Below are 23,623 nucleotides of genomic sequence, written 5' to 3' on the forward strand. Positions count from 1 at the left end.
CGACCAGAAAAAAATGGTATTTTCTAAATATAATAATAAACGTGAATCCACTGTGTTGCTTTTTTGTTCATTTTGCTCGCTTGGGGGTTTTAGTTTAGCGGTAATGTATTATGTGTTAGCGGCCGGACCAGCCCCTTTAAGAAGGTAGTGGATGGAGGTAAGACATGTGACCGAGGCATCTTGACATGCATCAAGAGTGAGTTATAGACAGATGTGGCAGAGAGAATTCGGTTATTTTCCCAAAATAAAACACTGTTTACAAACAGATAAATAAAATTAAAATAATGTAAGTTATGTATTCTTTCTGTGCGGCCTGGTACCAATTGACCCACGGACCGGTGCTGGTCTGCGGCCCAGGGGTTGGGGACCACTGCTTTAGAAAATTAGATTAATTGATTTATTGTCATTGCACATATTATGGTACAGCGCCTCGAAATACAATTAGCTTCCAATAATAGGAATTTTTAATAATAGGAATAATAGGAATTTAATTAACAGTAAATGGAATGTACAATGGTGTGTAATATACTTTATATATATTGTAATACTCAAGATCATAACCGTTGCACATACTGTATATAATATTCTCTTTTTTTGTACACTTTTTATAAACACATACGACATCTCCGTCATTGCACTATTTATGACCACTGTACACATTGTACTTATACTGCACAACATTTCAGAATAACACACTGTAAAGTATATAGAAATAGAAACTTTGCACTGGTAACGTAAATAGTGTTTTATTTCTTTTTATTTTCTGTCTGTTCATGATGTCAGAGTCTAATAAAAGTTGAAATTGGATTTCTCATTATAACTGTAAGCCTAGTAAAGAGTGCTGTAGAGGTCTGTGGAGACAAATGTTCAGTCCAGATTAATTTCATTTAGTGCATTCTTAATTTCCCACAGAAGAGCTTGTTTCACTAAGATGTTGCAAGATTTAATCTAGAAAATAAATCCTCAGTGTGTGTGTGTGTGTGTGTAAAATGGCACTAGCAATGACCCCGTTATTCTGAAATTGGAAGTAAATAAGCCCCAACATAAGGACATAAGGATCTCATCACTACCAGTGAATTCTTACACAGCTCCAGCACTCTTCAGACAAAAGTAAACAATGCGATCCTTGTGGGAATCCTTGGTGAGGCATTCAGGAACAGTAAACATGTTGCTGCACTTTTGATGGGAAGATTCTGTCCTGATCAATATTCTGTCATATCATTTAGATGTCAGTTCCAGCGTTCAGTGTCACTCCTGTTTAAGAACAGGAACCAATCAAGCTTGGAGAAGAGGAAGAGGGTTACAGTACATCCGGAAGGTAGAGAGACATTCTAAAAGCGAGAAGGAAAAAAATCAGAAATGGAAACTTTTTAGGTACGGGTAGAGAGATAATGCGCAGTGGAAAAATGTTTGAGAAAAAAAATGTTCAGCACATCTAACAGATGCTCAATCAGACTGAGAGCTGAGAATTATCGGACGCCACGTCAACACGTTGAACTCTTGTCATGTTCTTCTATACATTCCTGAAAAGGTTTTTCTTGTGTGGCAGGATGGAATTATCCTGCTGAAAGACAAAACTGCTGTTAGGGAATACCCTTACCGTACAAAGGATTGTACTTGGTCTGCAATAATGTGTAGATAGGCAGTGCATGTCAAAGCAGATTTTACATGAATGCCAGAAATCAAGGTTTCCATAGACTATTGCAGACTGCCTTCTCCAAGTTGCCTTTTACTTATAGAGCATCCTGGGTCCTTCTTTTACCTCCTAAGGTAAAAAAATGCACACTTACTTGGCCATCCATGTGATTTATTAGACCAAGGCACCTTCTTCCATTGCTTCATGGTCTAGTTCTGTGCCCATCATAGTCACCTTTAGTGGTGCCAAGAGGTTGGAATGGGCTCTTTTTCCACTCTGTGTTTACAAAATCCCATTCAAGCACTGCAAGTTGGAGACCTAATTTAGTATTTAGGTTTTTTAATTATAATCTATCTTGAGATATGCATACTAAAAATGAGATCAATGTTAACATGCTCTAATATTCCTGGTTCCAATATTCTTGAGCAAATCCTGGTGACGGTTTTGTCTAGCCAATTTAAAATGACATGACAAAGATTTGTAATAATATAATTCAACGAATAAGCTTCAAATTAGTAAATTTTAATTACATTAAAAAAAGGGTCCTGCATTTATCAGTGCACAAGATAATTTTTTTTCACTATTCAATTTAAAAGGAAGTAAATAGAAAGGATCTACATATTTTTGATTATTTTAATGCTATTCAATTTATATTATATTACATTAGGAAACTGAAGACTTTTTAATCCAGGTTTTGCATTTAAGTGGGCCATGATTTTTGTACCGTATATATGTCTTTTCAAATGCATAAAACATGTATTCCCTGCTGCTGTTTAACTTCCTTGTGGTTCTTTTCAATCTCTGTATAATCTCGAAGCAGCTCAAATACAGTCTCTTTCCTCTCTCTCCTCTTTTCACTCACACACACACACACACACACACACACACACACACACACACACACACACATTTTTGTCAAACTCATTGTACAGAATAGCACAGCAATGATTTATATAGCAAATATTTTAAAACAAACAATCAAACAAATAAATCAATTAAATAAATAAATTAGAGAAGACAATCTATATGTTTTTTTTTTTACAACCATTGGATTTTTACATTGCACTTTAGAAGTGTCAACTTTACCTCGAAAAATGTCTCATTGTGTTCAATCCATTACTGCACAACAAACAAAAAATGTAGTAGAACACCAAGCGGATAAATAAATATACATTTTAAAGTTACATTTATTGAAATGAAGCAAGCAATGCAATTCTTTGTTTCATCAATGCAATTAGACATCAAATAATTCAATTTTTTGATTATGTTGATATTTCGGGGAATGATTTTTATGTACGGGTATATAACTTAAATTTTGGTATTCTAGGTCCTCATTTGAGAACGATGGACTCTGAAATTCATGTAAATATTTCTATGATTCTTTTTTCACTCGTGTGTACTAAAAACCTTTGTGTTCAAACAAAAAGAGTGCTAAGCAAAAACATTAAATCCAGTTAATTTCAACCTTTAACTATGGAATGTCACAAAAAACTTTATGCAAATATATTTATTCAGGATACAAATTATGAATGTATCCCTTATAAGCATGTCAGAGGTGATGAGAAAGTTACCATGAGAGGAGCCAGACTTAAAGGTGGATCCTTCTTTATCAATTTATAAATAATTTCCTTTCTATACTGTTTACTCTATGCTCAAATAACACACTCGTGTAAAAATTAATTACTGGTCTCACTGGAAAGAGAGAGAGAGAGAGAGAGAGAGAGAGCTAGCGAGAAATATTGTTCTGGACTTTTGGACCTGTACTTTAGCATGTAATTAAATCCAGTTCCTAATACTTATCCTAATTTTTTATTTATTTTTTCCATTTGTTATATTTAATGTTGTATGCTTTATATTAGGGTTTTTTTTTGCAGTTGTTGTACCCCAGCACGTTTGGTGTGAATTTGCTGTGAGGAATCTGTATAAGTATGATTCCTAATATAAGTAAGATATAAGATATAGGGGCTGCATGACTAACAGCAGACCTGAAATAGTGGGTGTTATCATTGTATGACGCAGTCATAGCAGCTCTGATCTGAATTACGGCTCAGAAGAAAACAAAAACAGAGGAGGAGAGCGGCAGGAGGAGCAGAGCCCACAGTCTACCCGAGTGCTTCTGCGCTGCGCTCTTGGAGAAATGCGCTTTGGATAAAGGGTAGCGCGCGCGCACCACCTGCGCGTACTGTATTTCTCCGGGTACAGTATCTCAGAGCTGCCTCAGTTCCCATACCTCTGGCTGTTAGATGTCCCTATTGCTCAATGCTTTCATCTATGAATTTGTCAACTAACCAAAGCGACCTATTTGGTCGCAACGAGGAGGTGGCCAAGCTGGAGATCACGGCCCTGAGCCTGATCTTCGTCGTGGCCGTCGCGGGCAACCTCAGCGTCCTGGCAGCGATGTGCAAGTCGAAGAAGAAGCCGTCACGGGTGCACCTCTTTATCAAGCACCTGAGTCTGGCGGACCTGGTGGTAGCCTTTTTCCAAGTGTTGCCCCAGCTCTGCTGGGAGATCACGTTCCGATTTTACGGGCCAGACTTCCTGTGTCGCATCGTGAAGCACCTCCAGGTGCTGGGCATGTTTGCGTCCACGTACATGATGGTGATGATGACGGTGGACCGCTATATGGCCATATGCCACCCACTGAAGAACCTGCAGCAGCCCACGCGCCGCTCCTACGCCATGATCGGCAGCACGTGGCTGGGCAGCCTTGCACTCAGCAGCCCGCAGTACTTTATCTTTTCGTTTAGCGAGATCCGCAACGGTTCTCAAGTCTACGATTGCTGGGCCCAATTTATCGAGCCGTGGGGCACGCGCGCCTACATCACCTGGATAACAGTGGGCATCTTCCTCGTGCCCGTAGTCGTACTGATCATATGTTACAGCTTCATCTGCCGCAGCATCTGGAGGAACATCAGGTGCAAGACAAGAAACAGGGCATGCAAAAACGGGCTGATAGGGAGCAGCTCGGTGAGCAGTGTGACCACTATATCTAGAGCCAAACTCAGGACAGTCAAAATGACATTTGTCATCGTGTTGGCTTACATAGTGTGCTGGGCGCCGTTTTTCATCGTGCAGATGTGGTCGGTTTGGGATAAGAACTTCCTTTGGGCCGGTATGTAACTTTTTTTTTACTTTACTTCTGTCTATCTCCAAATGTAGTCTAATTTATGCACAAGGACCTTTCTAAATCTCCAAAGCTCTTAAACAAATCCTTCTGTCATTACCAGTCCATCAAGATGTTTCACAATGGATTCCAAACTATATTACAATGAGATCATTGAATTATTTTGTTTGTATAGCTACAGACAAACCAATAAAACAACTTACAAGAGTTATGTTTTTTTTTTCCTTTTCAATCATTGTGTAATCAATGTGTGACTACATTTATAATTATCAATTATCCTTTTGTTAACTCTGAATTGAATTGATTTCAAGGTCTAACAAAATGACTAAATTCTCCAAAAATGTGTTTATTTACCAGATTCCGAGAACACAGCAGTGACTCTGTCAGCCTTGCTGGCGAGCTTGAATAGCTGCTGTAACCCTTGGATCTATATGATTTTCAGTGGTCACCTCATTCAAGAATTCACACCGTGCTTCCCCTGCTGTCAGAAAATACACCGCACTGACAAGAAGGAGTATTCAGACAGCAGCTTACGGAAGCAGACTGAACTCAGCAAGATCCCCAATCGAGGCTCCTTATGTGGTTCAAAAGAGCTTGAGCATTCGTCTAAATCTACTCGGCGTGGAACGTGATGCTTTAAAAAGTCACATGTTCACAAAACATGCTGCTGGGAACTGGATTGTTTTTGTGTAGACTACTCCTGATCTCAAGCATAGAGAATACAAAAAGTCATAATTAACCAATCACAAAAGCTCTGACTCTAATGAGTCTATACTGCCAGTTTCATGGAATACATGTTTCTTGCTTTTAGATAATTGTAAAATTGTGCAGCAGTGGAAAACAGAAAAATAGTGTTAGTTAACATTACTCTGTAAACCTGGTCTTTTTTTTTTCATTACACAGTTACACACATCACTTCCTGAGCCTTTTGTGTCACTAATGATTGTGTGTCAGTTGCTTATACAGAAAACATGATGTGTTAATTGTTATATGTTATATACTCTGCCATAAATGTGTATACCAAATGGACAAAAGTTCGTCCATATAGTGTTCATTGAAGATGTGTGGGGGTTTTTAGTCCTTATTCACTGTTATAATAACCTGCACTCTTCTTGGAAGATGTTTCACTAGATTTTTGAGTGTGTTTGAGGAGATTTGTGCTTATACAACCCACAAGGCTTAATTCAGGTATTTCATCCATTTTGGAAAAGTCAGATACTGACCTAGGGTGAGGAGGCATGGGGTGAGGTCAGAATTCCAAATCATCCCAAAGGTGTTTAGTGGGATTGAGGTCAGAGCTCTACAGCAGGCTCCTCAAGAACGTCCTCTCCAACAATCCAAACAATATCTTCATTAAGCTCACTGTAAGATTTGAGTCTCCTAGTACAAGTAAAGAAAAAAATATTAATGCTACTGCATCCAAGGACATCCTGTTTGTTTCTTGCAGGAAAAAAATCACCACATTTCTGTCTGTTTCACTTTTGCTCCAATCCTCATTTCCGATTTAATGCATGATTATTTTTGAACTGCACAACTAATTGTCCTAGCAAACTTTTATTACCAAGTATCACATATATGCTATTTTCCAACTTTCTGGTCATCTTACATAAAAAATAAGATTGTGTTTGTGTTAGCAAGCTCTTCATATATCATCCTACATATGAGGTTAGAACTTGGATGATTTTAGTAGTTTAAAACTTATTCGCTTTATTGTGTTGTTAAAGCCGTTGTTGCTGTACAGTCCGAATTCAAATAGAAAATGGAATGTTATTTTTTGTCGACGTTTGTATAAAAGGCGTTATTAAAAGTGTAATATTTCTCACATCAAGTAGAACAATTTAAAATAAATAACTCTAGACGAAGTGATGTTTATACAATGTCTGTTGCCTAAGCGTTATCTGTTGCACCACTCCCCATGCTTATTGATGTTTCTATTTGCAAAAACACAATAAATCACTCTTTCCTTTAAACGTCTCTTCTTCCCCCTCCTCATTGTGAAATACGGTGGCATTACACCAACAGCCTGGGATTGCTCCATAGAACGGCTTAAAAAGTAATTGCATGCTTGATTTTTATTAGTCCCTTTTCTGTTTGTGTGTGCTAAAGTACTGTAGGATGGGTTATGTGATGTGTGGAGAGAGTGAGGGGGTTGTCAGCATTAGCAATTATACAAAACAAATCTATAATTCTAATAATTACCAACTAAAGCAGAAATAAAGGTATTTTAGGGAGTTGTTTCAGGAAAAGAACATTTAGTATAGAAGACTACAATCACATTTGTGTGATAATAGTGAGAAGGATAATCAAAAAGGTGGTTCAGAGGCTTAGCAATTTGAACCTTTGAAAATTTATACTGAGATTAAAGCAAGGATTGGATTCAGGTACAAACTATAAATTGTCTTAAGCATAGGTATTTACACACACACACACACACACACACACACACACACACACACGCCATACAATGTCTTTATATATTTATTTTATCTAAAAAATATAACTTGGCTAAACATTAAATAGCATAAATATCTACATCTTTTGTCAATAACATTATATTGATTAAAGTACTAATAGCATTTTGCATTGCCTTGTTTATTAAATTAACAATTCAACCTCATTACTTTCAAATTCCTCAGACTTATTTTATTCTTCACACGCAACATTTCATTATTGTTTGACAAATTCCTTTCACATCTGCCTTCTCAAATACACCAGAATTTTCTTGTATACATGTAGTTTAGGATAAAAGCTAAAAATATTATATGAAGGATATAAAAAGTCAATGTCAAGAACATTACAGAAGATATGTGGAAAAAATTGCAGATACATGTAGTTTTTGCAAAGCAATGCAGGAATGCTTTGGTTACAGACTTACAGTAATTGAATGTATAAAGCTGTTTAAAAAAGTTCCAATATTGAAAGTAAAATGCTTGATTTTCTTAAAAAAATTAAAACGTACCACGTCTTAATCTTTAGTGCAATAAAAGAGATGTTAATGATACACAAATGTTTTTCTGCATCAATAATTTACCCACTTTATATACTAACTGTTCACTTTAATAGGAACACCAGCTAAATCAGTCAACCATGTGGCAGCATTGAAGGAAAAAAATAAAATAAAAAATTACACAGAGCGGTCAAGAGCATAAGTTATTTTTCATACCAACACCTGAAATACTTTCCACTAATTTAAACACCAGATTTACACAGATGTTCTAACCAGCCAGCCATTTGGCAGCAGCAAAGAGTGTGAGTTAATTTTCACATTATACTTTAATATCAGGACATGAACACAATCACACAGACACTTTACATCTGGCCTATTGTCAATATCTCATTCAAATCCATAACCATCCCTTTTTGTTTTTATATTTTATAGTTACACTTTATACTTTTATTATACTTTTATAAATAAAGGAAAAAGTGTGATCACTGTGACTATTGGATTGGCATAACATTTAGGCCAAAAAAAAGGTAAGCTTTTATTCAAATGTAGAACCAGAATCTGGAGAATCTGATATCATTCTTGCGCAAATGAGCCGCATGTGATACATTACTTGCATCATGCTTGTGCACAGAAATAAACCTGTTCCTTGGTGATTATAGGAAATAGTTGCCAGAGTTTACTTCATGTGTATTCCCACTCAAGCACAGCCTATATTATATTATTGCCTCATTGCTCACTCCACAACACTGTAATGGGTTAAGTACTCACCAGCAGTGGTCCAAGTGTGAGGATTGGGAAAGTTAAAAGAAATGCCAGCAAACTTTCAAGCACACTCGTGGAGTGGTTTGAAATTTCAGGTCTCCAGACATTAGAGATACCTTCTTCTGAGCCTCTGTACTGCATAGCAGGACATAATTCAATTTTAGTGGATTCAGGTGCTAAACTTTTTTTTTTTTGGAATACAGTCCTATGGCATAGGAAAACCATTTATAAAGGTGTGTACTTCAAAAAATAAACAAACACAAAAGCCCTCCAATAACAGCATGTGCTCTGAAAAACACAAGGCTAAATATCATCAGTACGGGGGAGACCACATTAAAGCCTTTTGAAGAAGACACGTGTCACATCCTTCAGTCTTTATCAGTTTACTTTTAACTTATTTTTACTGTAGGAAACAAGAAACCCAAAGCTGACATGAGTGTTATTATAGACACTAAAAGACATGCATGAACTAAGAATATATTAAAAAAATAATTTAAAAACAACATAACTGAAATGCAAGCTAGACGTTCCGTGTGCCAGAGAAGAAAAACCTAATATTTGAGCAATACCGTTCAAATTTATAATACATTTCCTATATACGAGATGACTTTGTTATCACTCAAGGAAGTTCAAGTTTGAGTGTCAGACCAATTAGCTGTTTATTATAATGTTCGTTATGTGGTGTTTACGGGTGGTTGGTTTTGCATTTAAGCTTTGCATCTAAAAACATGCTGAAATATATTGTATAGGCAACCGCCACATGCAAATTTGCAAATTATGGCCATAATTTGCATTTAATGCATTTTAACAGGACATGTTTATATGATCTAATCATGTTAGCACACATACATCTTTGTAACCTGGGCTAAACGCATGAGATGTTGACAGGGACCACAAGAATGAGACAGTTTCACAGGACAATTTTAAACTTGTGAGGGCTTTTGAAAGTCTTTACAATGATGGTAGGTGTGCGTGTGTGTATTTCTTACACTCTATACACCACTTTAAAAAGCCACCAAGAAAGATGTGGATTGTAGGTTGGCAAGATATCCATTCTTAAAAACAAAACAGGAACATAGAGCAAAGTCGCTGAAGTGGGCTGCCATGGTTTTACAAAGTCTTTTTTAAAGAAATGTGCCCGAGTCATAACTACCTGACTGCGACAGCGGATGAAAAGGTAGTTGCAAAATAAAACACAATCTGACATTTCCAGTAAAAAAACAAAAACAAACCTAATACTAGTCTTTAAATCTACTTTGAATATCCTGCCGCTGGTTCTAAAAACGTACCCTGCCTCGTGTTGCTTGTGCAACTTGGCCACTGAGATTATTGTGAGATCATTAAAAATATTTGGATTTCCAATAGAGCCATATCATGGCAATAATATTTTAGAAAACATCCTGTGTCATGTAAATAAATCTAAATAAATGAAAGCAAAGATGCTAAATATAACTGGCTATAATGCATTTTGAGATGGATATAAATTATACACACTTCTTTTTACTGTGTAAACAGGACCTTTTTAAGCTGTCTATATGATTTTCCACGTTGTGCTTATGTGGTCATAAATTGTTTGCTAAGTGTGAATGATGTCGTTCCATTGCACGTGTTCAGGTCTTTCCTACCCAACTCCAGGCACACACTGCCCTCTTTTGGACAAAAGAAGAGGTGTCAATCTGAAAAACAAACAATCAAACAAACCACTTTTTCACAAGCTTGGTTTTCGATGCCAGTTTTCAATAGTGCTTTATTAAAATCTATGGACACAATCCACTCCTTGTTTGTTGTCTCCCTATACATAAAGTTTCTATATACTGTAAATTTTTTGTTTAGAGAGAAAAAAAACTTAAACCACACAGTTCCTGAAAAACTTTGAGAACTTTTGAAGAACGCTTTAAATGAAATAAAGAGCTTACTTACTTTAGTGATTTACACATTACAGCATCCACAGCCAGAAGCTGTAATACACACACTTGCAATATCGGCCAAACATTTTATAGTTCCCTTTCAGGAACTCGAGCTGCGTCGAAACGCTTTGGGAACGCCTTGCGTTGTCCACGCTCTGAATCAGGTGTGAAATCCAGCCAATAGGCAAGTCGTGACATCATCGGCGGGCGACGTCACGTAAACCAGGAAGCTACAAAATGGATGAGCGATGGTAGCGACATTAGCTTCTGTTTGTTCAGGTAAGCGCTTTGTGTGTAAATGAGTGCAAGCAATGGCAAAAAGCAAGCAAAACTTTTGCATGTGTGTCTCTCCTTGCCTCCGTTTAATTACGGGGGTGGGGGTGGTGTACAGGACTGTTGTTTGTTTGGGAGTGGAGCATGCTCAGTCGGCTCTTGAAAAAGAGACCGTGCTGTAGCCGCATGGAAAGTAAGCTCCCTCGTGGCTCAGGTCCCGCTCTCGCAGGGGGCAAAGTGGCACTGAAGGTCGTGGGGCTTGCAGGCCGACCTAGCAGAAGGCATGGAGATGGACGAGTCCCCTCCAGCCTCCCCTGCTGGGCCGAGCTTCCGTTCCCCAGAGGAAGCACTCACTTCGGTGGTTCCTTCCTCCAGGCACGTGCGACGTAGCGCTCCGTATTTCTTCCTCCGAGGAGGGAGAATTTTCAGATGCTAGCGAGCCCACAAACTTCTCACAGCCTGTGCTGTTCGAGGAGCTCCTGGAGGTAGTGACCCAGGCTGTTGCGAAGCTAGAGATAGCTTGACCGGATGAGAAGGGAAAGCGACGCATTCCCAGCAAGCTGGATGAGTGGTTCTTGCACCCCGTGGCACAGCCTCTGCCCCAGGGCCTACCGATTCTTCCCGACCTAAACACCGACGTGTCTAGGTCCTGGGAGACCCCATATATGGCCTGTACCTCTGCAAATATAGTAGGGTTTAAGGACTGTGACTATAGGTAGATGCCCCGGGTTGAAGAGATGCTAGCAGGCTCTCTCTCCCCAGGTGTTGCCTACTAAGCCTTTAAAAGCCACTTCGGCTTAAGTAGGTAGGGCTTATGTGGCGGCAGGTCAGGCCGCAGGTTGCCTCCACATGATGGGTGTGTTGCAGGCATACCAGGCCGACTTGCTGCAAGAGTTATACGAGGGTTTTAACTCTGGGTCTGACGGTATCAAAGAATTACATTGCACCGCTGACCTAACCATTAGAGCCACAAAGGAAATGGCGTAGGCCTTCGGTGGCTCTATGTCAGCTTTAGTAGCCACAGAAAGGCATCTGTGGCTCACCCTGTCGGAGATTCCTGACAGGGACAGGGTTTTCCTGCTAAATGCCCCAATGGCGATTAGCTACTTCTGGCCTGTTCGGCGGTAGGGGTGGTCGTCAACGCTACTTTCCTCGCCGCTCTCTGGCAGCTGCTCGGCGAGCGCAGCCCAGCGTCTGAGGGCCATTTCGAAGGGGTCTGGCAACCTGAGGGTGGGTCTCTCCCCGAACAAACAAGCAGTGGTGCGAGCATTGGACACATATCTCCACAGGACAAGTTCTTGGAGAAAGTCGGAGCAGCTGTTTGTCTGCTATGGCCCTCATAGGTAAGGTTTTCTGGCCAATAAGCAGACGCTCAGCAGATGGATTTTAGATGCTATTTCTTTGTTATGTGTCCTCTGGTCTTCCCACTCATTTTGGAGTCAAGGCTCATTCCAACCAGGGGTATTGCGGCCTCTACATCCTGGTCCGCTGAAGTTTCTCTCCAGGACAAGTGCAATGCTGTGGGCTGGTCCACCCCTTTGACCTTTGTCAGGTTCAATGACCGACATCAGAGCCGCTTACGTTCTTCTTTTACAGAAGCTAATGTCGCTACCATCGCTCACCCATTTTGTAGATCCCTGGTTTACGCAACGTCATCCATGACTTCACGACTTGCCTATTGGCCTGATTTGACACATGATTTAGAGCATGGACAACGCAAGGCGTTCCCAAAGTGTTAGGGTTACATACGTAACCTAGTGACAATTTGTGTAATAAGTAAAATATTTATACACATAGGGGGAGTGGTGGCTCCAGCGGTTGAGGCGCTGGGTTGCCAATCGGAAGGTCTGGGGTTCAAGCCCCTGTATCGCCAAGCTGCCACTCTTGGGCCCTTGAGCAAGGCCCTTAACCCTCTATGCTCCGGGGGTCCCTTACGAGGGAAATATCAAGGTCCGTGACGGAGTGACGTGGGGCCGCCTTCCCGTGGGCTCACCAACTGCAGGAGGGACCGTAAGGGACGGTGCTGTGAGGATTGGCAGGCTTCGACTGCTGCCCCCGCGACCCGGAAGCGGGAGAAAATAAATGAATGAATGAATGAATTCATACACAATTTATTGGCATTTCCATTAATGCTACAGTTGCCTACACGTGTAAACTTTTTTACATCATCCAACCCTCTTACTAGGTTTAAATTAATTTCACAACCTTTTCTTCTTTCACATGAACTTACAAAAAAATAGTAGTAAATATAATCTGGCTAAAGTGCTTATGGCTTACAACAACAAAAGAACAAATGTTCTAAATCGTGGCAACAAAATCATACCAAACTGACATTAAAAATTAAAACAATAACCATATACAGTAAATCCAAAGCACAGCTGGAAGCTAAAAATCAGACAATGCATTTGGAATCTGCATGAGTTCATAAATTTACCACTCAGCACGAAATTTCTGCCATTAAAATTTAGGCTGCTGATAATGAAAACAGACAAGGAGCTTGAGAGCGGATAGACATTAAGAGCTAAAGAATTTTATTACACAAACTGGGAGCTGTATATCTGTTACAGTAACTATGCATGTGCAGACTTTTCTTTTTCACTCTGCAAATTCAGTGCAAAATGGGAGCTGAACCTGATGGTACTCTTAAAACGTGAAATAAAAATTCGAAGACGTCTATAATCCAAAGCCCAAATAAATCTTTGATATTTAAGGCGTGCAAAATAAGAGTGAAAAATGCACTTGGCTGACATTTTATCAGTAAATCATGCAGAAATAACCTATTATAGTATCCTGCTTATACCAGTTAATATACTTCAATATTTAATTAATTATTAGGTCAACAGGTTCCACAAAATAAATCTGCTTTTGACAATTTTTCACATTTAATTTTTCAGTCTTTTAACACACACACACACACACAGCTTTGCATGTCCGTTGGAAATCTCTATAGTACATTGTTTATCTTCTCAATTTAGCTTTCATTAAGGTGTTTCAGCCTGCAGACCATCACATGATTTATTTTTCTATTCTGTATAAACTCTACTGACTGTTGTATTTGGGGTTCCCATGCAATCAGCAGTTTCTTAAAAAATATAATAAAATCAGCGAATGTGTAACCAACAACCACATTATGAAAAATTATTTTTCTGCCATTCAGATTTTTGATGTGAACTTTTACTCAAACATGACCTGTATTTGCATGAATAGAGAGTTATGAGAACTTGACATTTTAAACATTTCATATAGTAGGTTCACTTTTGGCAGCCTCAATTTTTAGCTACAGTATTTTACACAGTAAGTGATAACTGAATCATTATGACAAATTCCTCACTGTACATTTAAAATGTTATATTTGGGTTATTCATTTATAATAAATGCAAACACGATCCTAACAAGTCCTTAGACATTAGAATTGAAAAGAAATAGTTTCATTTACTCCTTTTACTGTAATGAAGTAGTGACAAAGCAAGTGCAAACTTGAGTAATGCAAACAAGATGGAAACAAGAAACAAGATAACACCACCGCTAGGAAGTAGGAGCATAATAAAAGGAAACAGCAATGAACATTACCATCAACAAATGCATGACCATGAGATACACAGAAACCAGATCTTAGTGTTGCCAATCAGAATGAAACAAGAAACAGGAGTGATTAGAGACATGTGACATGCAGGGGTTGCTGTGAAATTTAGTTTGTCTTTTTCTTCTTGCTACCCCGAGGCTCCTAAATCTGCTATTTAGAAGTTACCTGAATAAAACATTAGAGGCCATATGCATGCAAAATTATTTTGAAGTGAGTGAATGAATATTAAAGACAATTATGGTGTTATGCGGTGAACCAAAGCGAAGGCCGGAGCACAGTTCGCAAAGAGATATGCACTCAAAACACACAAGCATACGCACACGGCAGTCCAGCATAAATCCCCAGGGAAATAAATCCGGGGTGCGCTTTGGGAAGAAAGCGCAGCCGTGGAGAGATTGCGAAATCTGAAACGGAAAGAACGTATAGGGATACACACCACGAACCCACATGAACCAACATACACGAACAATAACGGACCGTGAGTGAGTGGAACTGAGGGGTTTAAATAAAAGCTGGGGATGAGTGCCAAACGAGTCCCAGGTGTGCACAATTGAAGTCGTGCGCTTCAAGGAAGTGGAGGCAATGACAGCCGCCAAAGGGGGCGTGGCAGGTGGATTCCTGACACATAGACAAGTTCTATTAAGTAGATTAAATAACAATGTGTATCAGCTACCTATAAAAGAGGTTAGAGGTTAGAATCATTATAGAATTACCATTAGAATCGTCATATGTTAGTAAAGTATAGAGTGAAAGCGATGCAAAAAAAAAAGAAAATTAAAAAAAAAATACATATCAAAGTATAAATAAGATATAAGGTCAAATTTATAGTTAAAACAGAGCAATCATTTAATGGTGAACCAGTATCCAACGAATGCAATGCAATAACAATGTGACCATATATTCTGATTTGCCAAAAAATACGTTTTGTAACAAAACTGGGTAACACGTTTATATTTTCAAAAGGTTATAGCTAAATTTAAGAAGTGAAACAATGAGTTACTGTTACACACCATGTCATGAAATCAGTGATTCACTAACCTTGTTAAAAACATGGGCCATCAGCAAATCTGAACTGAAGAAAATCATTAACAATCAAATATAATATTCCTCCTGTATTCTGAACAATTGATTTATATGAGACAAATATGTGCTACAGGATGATAACATTTCCAGTGTTGTATGACCATGCTAATAATTTCACTGCCATCGTCATCATATTTGTAAGAGCTTGAATAACTTTCATTTGTATGGGAAGCTTTATTAAAATGCAGGGAAAAGAAATGATGCCATGGATTTTGTGTGGATGATGTACGTCTTCAGAGTCCAAGAGCATCTTCTTTGACCTGACAGCCCAGTAGAGCGGTACCTCTTAGGTCAATCAGTCACTCTGACCACTGAAACACACACAGCATCATTATCATCATCATCATAATCATGCCTAACAGCAAGACAACATAAAAATGTTAGTGGTAATTTTGGTAATGTTGTGTCAGTTAAACATAGACTTAGGCTGAATCAAAATCAGCCATAAATATATATATTTTTTCTTTTATTTTAAAGTTAAGTAACTTTGGAAATGTAGAGGTTACCTTTATGAGATTGGATCATTGAAACTGCTTCCATAGCAAAATTTTCCACTCGATCGTGACATCGATCTTAAAGCAATGTAGCCAAATCAGAGCCAGAAATGTAGCCCAGACATCTGGTTTCACCTGCATACAAAATCAAAGAGAAAACTTACATAATCATATTATCCACTGCAATAGAAACAACTATACACACATTAATGCAGTTACCCCGATCAGACATAACATTGTTACTTAAAAACATTATGACTGTTATGCTACTGCTACTGATTTTGGTCTGTTATACTGTACCTCTTTTACATGTTGTACTTTGTACTTTTTTTGCACATCTAAATATATTTGCACTATTTTTTTAAATACCACCTATCGATATATAATGTTTTTTCCTCATATCTTCTCTTACTTCTTTTTTTAAAATTTCCCTTATTATTTTATATCTTATTTTAATAGACCTTACTTAATACACGATTTATGAGCAGCCGATGGGGTTTTCATTTCACTGCAAGTTGTATCCTGCATATAAGTACCGTATTTTTCGGACTATAAACCGCTTCTTTTTTCCCACGTTTTAAACGTCTTAAACAACGAAGCGGCTAATTTATGATATTTTTTTTGGGTTTTTCCAGGTTTCACAAACTTCAAGCCAAAAAACTGAGCGACAAAACATTAGACCAATGAAATTTCCGAACGGAAACGAAAAAACGCACCTCACCTGTGTTCTGAGCTGCACGTCATCGGAAGAAAAAACTTGTTTTTTAAACGCATGACGATGCCAAAAGATAAACTCCCGAGAGAAATAGTTGTGAAAGGAAGGAGAAAGACAGTGAACAATGACTTTCTTGGTAGGCTACTGTTTAGATGCAAGCCGTTGTAACGCGTTGAGTCTGGGTGAAGGGAGAGCTCGCTAACTACAGTTGCAACAGAAATCATATAAGCACAGACAGGTTTCCAAAACGCGTGCTTTTTTATTTTTCTTGGCCACAGCGTTAAGGGTTAGTCAAAGAAACTTAGAAATCAGCATCAGAAAATAATGACATAATCCTCAGTCTTACACACATGCAGTAATACCGGGAGAATGCAGTGGCATGCTATTCTCAAAATACCGCTATGCTCCTAAAGGAAGCGCAACATATTTCACCCGTTACACCCTGTGTAACGTGTCATATGTTAAAGCCTGTGTAAAGTTCATTAGTGTAGACACCTGCGGATTATAGACAGGTGCGGCTTATTAATGTAAAAATAAAAATATTTTTATAATTCAGTGGGTTTATAGTCCGGAAATTACGGTATGTTTGTGTCAAGTGTGGGGAAGATGTTTAATCTGGATTCCTAATAGAAATACCCCAGATGAGATTTTGACTGGTTTTACTGTCAGAAGACTTCAAAACATATAATTCTTTTTTATTTCTCCATAGGGTCCTCACAATATATTAATGTAAAGCACTATTTTATAACCAAAATTGTAAATTTTTGGAAAATACTTAATTACTTAAATAATAATATGTATTATGAAAAAAAAAACGGTAAAATCATTTGCATGTAAATTTGACATGATGTACATACACATATTTATTGTGTATTAACCTTTGCAGGAATCTGCTCCATAAGCTAATTTTCTGTCTTCCCAAACACCTCGGCCAGTTTAGGCTCCCAGCAACCTGAAGCCTTCTGGAGGGAGATGAGCTGCAACAGTGAAACCTCGGAAGATTCGACTGAAATATAAATATAGATTTTCCATACTTTTTTCAAATATTTAAGAATTTACACAAATCTTACTAATAACTAGTAAGGAAAAAGGAGCAGAGGGAACTATCATTCTACCATATAATATTTTTATCATTATACAATAGATTAAAAAAACAAAGAAAAAAAAACAATCAGTAATCCGTGTTACACCACTGACATGTGTAGAATTAATAGCATTCTTAGAATTAATATTGTAAAGATCAGAGAAGAAAAAAATAATATGTTGAGAAATGTTCAGATGGAGCAAAATTTGGAAATTCCTTAAAAAAGCATTTATTTTGGATGTTTAGTGTATGTTTAGGTATGTTGGTGATTTCTTTTTACTATTTTTAAAGACTACAGTAACAGAAACAGTATGACTATTCTCATATTCAATACATATTTGTGAAAAGAGTCTAATGTTCAATTACTTACAGGAATTAAACCAACTTCTCATCCTGGTACGAAAACCTAATTTAATTAAACATAAAGAAACATGACATGAACATGTCATTTAAAATAGAAAGAAACTGTCGCTAACCCAGCCATTAGGGTTGCACAAGCCAGTGCACTCTTAGTGCCGGTCCCAAGCCCGGGTAAATGGGGAGGGTTGCGTTAGGAAGGGCATCCAGCGTAAAACATGTGGCGAATCAAATATGGAGATCACGAAAGAGAATTTCATACTGGATCGGTCGAGACCCGGGTTACCAACGACCGCCACAGGTATCGTTAGCCAACAGGGTACCGGTGGAAATTGGGCTACTGTTGGCCGAAGGAGGAGAAGGAGGGAATGAAGACGTCTACAGAGATGGCAGGGAAAGGAGTGAAAAGTGTAGGAGATTGGAGTGGAAATGTTGGTACTATGACTGGTGAAGGGAGAGAGAGAGCTGATATGATGGAGAGGAGAAAGGTAGATATGTTGTGTGTTCAGGAGACTAAGTGGAAAGGGAGTAAGGCCAGGAACATTGGAGGTGGGTTTAAACTGTTCTATCATCGTATGGATGGAAAGAGAAATGGTGTAGGGGTGATTCTGAAGGAAGAGTACAGTAAGAGTGTAGTGGAGGTGAAGAGAGTTTCTGATAGGATGATGAACGTTAAGCTGGAAGTTGAAGGGGTGCTGATAAATGTCATCAATGCTTATGCTCCACAAGTGAGTTGTGAGATGGAAAAATTCTGGAGTGAATTACATGAAGTGGTAGAAGAGGTACATAGGAATAAAAGATTGGTGTTTGGGGGTAGATTTAAATGGGCATGAAGTTGAAGGGAACAGAGGTGATGAGGAGGTGATGAAGAATAGATGAATAAGATGGTGGAAACTGAAGAAGAAAGACTGTAGTGTGAGATTCAGGGAAGAGGTCAGACAGGGGCTCGGTGGTGATGAGGAGTTGCTGGATGATTGGGCAACTACTGCAGAAGTGATAAGGGAGTCAGCTAGAAAGGTACTTGGTGTAACATCTGTAAAGAGAAAGGAAGACAAAGAGACGTGGTGGTGGAATGAGGAAGTGCAGGAACGCATAAGGAGAAAGAGGCTGGCAAAACAGAATTGGGATCGACAGAGTGATGAGAAAAGGGGGCAGGAGTACAAGAAGATGCGGCAGCAGGTAAAGACGGATGTGGCGAAAGCCAAGAAAAAGGTATATGAGAAGCTGTATAGGAAGTTGGACACTAAAGAAGGAAAAAAGGATTTATACCAATTGGCCAGGCAGAGGGACCGAGCTGGGAAGGATGTGCTGCAAGTTAGAGCAATAAAGGATGGAGATGGAAATGTGTTGACTAGTGAGGAGAGTGTGTTGAGAAGATGGAGGAAGTATTTTAAGCAGCTGATGAACGAGGAAAATGATCCACTAAGCTGTCAGACCTGACTTGCGCAAGCAGTCAATAAGCCTAATGAACCAGCATTGCTTTATTTCCATCCTTCAACACTATGTAACTCGTATTAAAAGTAGACCAAAAAAGTCTTTCAAAAAAGACAAATAAAAAAAGCAATTTTTTTAAACAGGTCTCTTTAATTAACAAATCAATTTACAGTTTAATGACACAAAGTTAAAGTAGACATACTATTATATTTCAAAAGAGAAATAAGATTTTTACCTTGGCTATGTTGGGGCTTGAACCCACAACCTTGTGGTGACCTAATGACCAGTAACCAGCACACGGACACTTACGGACTTTTTACACCACATCATACCGCACACGGACACTCTATATGGACAATCTAAACCACCAAAAGAAATTGTCTATTGTTTACTGTTTACTGTTCCACTGTATGCCATAAGCATTTTTCTTGTATATACATCTTTATTTTTTTCTCACATACATATATCTTTTATATCTTTTATATCTTTATTTTCTTATATTTTATATAGTTTTTAATACTTAATTTATCTGCCTTTTCTTTTTCTTTTTCCCCATCCTATTCCCTCATGCCGGACGGTCGTAATAAGCATTTCACTGCATGTCGTACCCTGTATGCATGTGTATGTGATGAATAAATTTGATTTGATTTTAATTTGATTTGAGCAAATAAGAACAAAATAGACACCATTAAACTCGTTGTGTTTCGGATTTGATTCTAAAGCTTTTATCTGTAAAGTAAAATTCAGAAACCCATTTACCCTATTTAGGCATAAATAGAGTGAACTTGAAATTAAATGAGAAGAGCACGATTCTGATTTTGGGACAAACTTATAAAAGATGATTGTAAGTACATTTGAATATAAGCCTAGGAGAAATCTGCATAAATATACACTTTTATAGCCTATAGGCTTTTCAAACTTACTTTTAGAAGTTGAATACCTTTTCATTTAGGTGATAATTGATTTTCTATTATTATAACTATGACCAAAGAAACAAATATGTACAGGAACAAAGCTTTTTGAAATGAAGAAATAAATACAACTCACAATTTCATAGACGAATTCTTTAAAATTGATTACCAACAAATAGCATGAATTAGCTAGCTATTAAATTTACATGTCTTACAAGTAGTATTTAATATGAAAGATTTAAAAATAATAAAAAGCAATTTTATATAGTATATTTTATAGTATATTCTTTATTTTCTTTGCAATTGACAAACAAATGTGTGCAAAAATGCTTACATACTGTCTTTGATCATTACATGAGTATCTAGTGCTGTATGGCTCTAATAATAATTCAACTGATAACAACGCATTACATTTAAACATGCTAATACATGCAAGGTGGTTTTGTGTAGATAAAGTGCAGGCATCAAGTGCATGTTCCTTTCGTTTATATGCAATAAAGGCACTGTATATATAAAGATGCATTGCTAAGGCTTTCGCATGGATTCTGTAAGGGCATAAAGTCTTCAGAGCCCAAGAGCGTCTTCTTCAACCTGACAGCCAAGCAGAGAGTTCCCTACCTTAATACACTCTGAGAGATTGACCACTGAAAAACACACACACACACACACACACACACACACACACACACACACACACACACACACACACACACACACACACACACACACTTAGCATAAATAATCATCATCATCACTACGAATGCAAGTCAGTGTACGAATGTTAGTGATAAATTTGTTAATGCGGTACTGGTTAGTCTAATTAAGTTTCTCTGAATTTGAAAAATGCTTATTTAATTAAAATGTGGATTAGAATTTTTCCAGCAATAAAAAGCCAGTATTTTATTTAATTCAAGAGGTCAGGCAATGGCTGATAGAGGCTGTAGTTTAGAACTTACCCTTTTGTGTCCGGATCCATGCCACAGCTTTCTCGGCCAAAAACTGCCACTCAACCTTGGCAGCATTCTTAAAGCCATGCAACCAAACCAGAGCCAAAAGAGTAGCCCAGACATCCGGGTTCACCTGCATACAAAACCAAACAGGAAAATTCTTGATATTACTCTAATGATATATATATGATACATAATGATAATATTCCCCTAATGATTCATTTTTTTTTATGTGCAGCATACTGTCATATCTACTTAAATATTTGCTTAATTCAACAAATAAATAAATAAATTAATTAATTAATAAAAATAATCTACTGTAAGATTTTATATGGAAAATAAAATAATTAAAAGTACTAGGACTAAGAAGAAATCTTTGGATTTTGGAATATAGAAAGAATTACTGTTTCATATCATGAAATGTTTTATTTTTGGAACAACTCTACTTGTTAAATAGAGCAGAGTAAATAAATATCATTAGGAATTAAAAAGTAAAAAAAAAGAATATGAGTACATTGCATCATGTGTGATGCTACTAATATTTACTGTGTATTAACCTGTGCTGGAATCTGCTTGACCAACTCTTTTGCTGTCTTCCCAAACACCTCTGCCAGTTTAGACTCCATTTTCCAGTAACCAGAAGCCTTCTGGAGGGAGATGAGCTGTAACAGGTCATCCTTTGTAGACTCAGGAGTCTCCTCAAGAGTTTCTACAGACACTTCAGGACAGAAACATATCAATCCTTATAGTAGTCATTAACAATAAAAAATATATATATTTGAATTACATAAAATATTTATTTAAATGAAGCTCTGTTTAAATCAGCCTGCTGTTTGTGGTGACAACTGATATTGGAATAATGTACAGTTACAGCTTGGCAGTTATTAAAAAACTTATCTAAAATACAGTTGCATCTCAATAAATTCGAATGTCGTAGAAACGTTCATTTATTTCAGTAATTCAACTCAAATTGTTAAACTCGTGCATTAAAAGATTGACACCTCTGTGTGTGGTGGCTCTTGATGCCTTGGCCCCAGCCTCAGTCCATTCCTTTTAAAGTTCACCCAGATTCTTGAATCGATTTTGCTTGAAAAGCCTCTCAAGGCTGCAGTTCTCTCGGTTGGTCGTGTATCTTTTTCTTACACACTTTTTTCTACCACCCAACTTTCTGTTTTCATGCTTGGATACAGCATTCTGTGAACAGCAGCTTCTTTGGCAATAAATGTTTGTGGCTTCCCCTCCTTGTAAAGGGTGTCATTCTGGGTGTCATTCAGGGTGTCATTCTGATTCTGATTGTGTTCTGACAACTGTCAGATCAGCAGTCTTTCCATGATTGTGTGGACTAGTGAACCAAACTGAGGGACCATTTTGAAGGTTTGGGAATCCTTTGCAGTTGATTAGCTGATTGGCATGTCATCATATTCTAATTTGTTGAGTGAATTGGTGAGATTTTGTTAAATGTGAGAAATTTTTTCATAACAATTAACAGAATCAAAAACAAACTTCTTAAGCCTGTGTGCATTGCATTTATTTAATACACAAGTTTCACAGTTTGAGTTGAATTACTGAAATAAATGAACTTTTCCAAGACATTCTAATTTATTGAGATGTACCTGTATATTCATGAAGAGTCATATATTACTATTATTCTATTTATTCTATTTATTCTATCTATCTATCTATCTATCTATCTATCTATCTATCTATCTATCTATCTATCTATCTATCTATCTATCTATCTATCTATATTAATATATCTATAAGTTAGTGTATTGAACTCCAAGCAAAATCGTTACTTACTCATGTCCATACTCCTTGCTGTAAGACAAGTTACACCAATGTTGTGAATGATCAGTGGTTACTGGTATTCTAATTTTGTAAGTAAACATTTACTACGAAAATACAATATTAGCAAAAAATACAATAATATTAGAAAATATAAAAAATAATAATCTTATAAGTTTAATGTTCAGGAACTTACAGGCTCTAAAGCACTTCATCCATTTAGGCATACCTCATTTGATTAGACAGAGTAAAACAGAATCGTTAGATTTTCTGGTTGCTCTGAATGTGACATTTGCTTCGCTGTCTATCTTCCATTGCAGCTCATATGCACACACTGTATATTGATATATATCTATTATATATATAAATATAAATATATAAATTATATATATATATATATATATATATATATATATATATATATATATATATATATATATATATATATATATATATATATATATATATATATATGATAACACAGCCGTTTTGTGAAATGGCAGAGTGCTGGTCAACCACCAGCAGGAAAAACTGTATAATTTTAATCATGTGAAACTGGTATAGTTTAATTAAGTGCTTTT

The 23,623-nt window shown here is 37.3% G+C and overlaps 2 protein-coding genes and 1 long non-coding RNA gene across 3 annotated transcripts; 1 reads left to right on the forward strand and 2 right to left on the reverse strand.

The window, feature by feature from the left end:
- Positions 1-743: 743 nt before the first annotated feature.
- LOC310728752 lies at positions 744-14,584 on the reverse strand. Its single transcript, XR_014534323.1, has 3 exons — positions 14,553-14,584; positions 9,459-10,145; positions 744-1,331 (listed from the first exon to the last, which is right to left on the reverse strand). It is a non-coding gene; the product is annotated as an uncharacterized lncRNA (long non-coding RNA).
- On the forward strand, positions 3,728-5,917 carry LOC310729321 (arg8-vasotocin receptor-like). Its single transcript, XM_083547435.1, has 2 exons — positions 3,728-4,748; positions 5,118-5,917. The coding sequence occupies exons 1-2, from the start codon at positions 3,896-3,898 to the stop codon at positions 5,390-5,392; spliced, it is 1,128 nt and encodes a 375-aa protein (XP_083403561.1). The 5' UTR covers positions 3,728-3,895; the 3' UTR covers positions 5,393-5,917.
- A 5,998-nt stretch (positions 14,585-20,582) lies between the features above and the next one.
- On the reverse strand, positions 20,583-23,378 carry LOC310728734 (von Willebrand factor A domain-containing protein 5A-like). Its single transcript, XM_083546553.1, has 5 exons — positions 23,239-23,378; positions 23,058-23,075; positions 21,815-21,975; positions 21,267-21,390; positions 20,583-20,954 (listed from the first exon to the last, which is right to left on the reverse strand). The coding sequence occupies exons 1-5, from the start codon at positions 23,267-23,269 to the stop codon at positions 20,875-20,877; spliced, it is 414 nt and encodes a 137-aa protein (XP_083402679.1). The 5' UTR covers positions 23,270-23,378; the 3' UTR covers positions 20,583-20,874.
- Between the last annotated feature and the right edge of the window lie 245 nt (positions 23,379-23,623).

Source organism: Silurus aristotelis (genome assembly GCF_946808225.1).
Source record: "Silurus aristotelis genome assembly, chromosome: 7".
NCBI lineage: Eukaryota > Metazoa > Chordata > Actinopteri > Siluriformes > Siluridae > Silurus > Silurus aristotelis.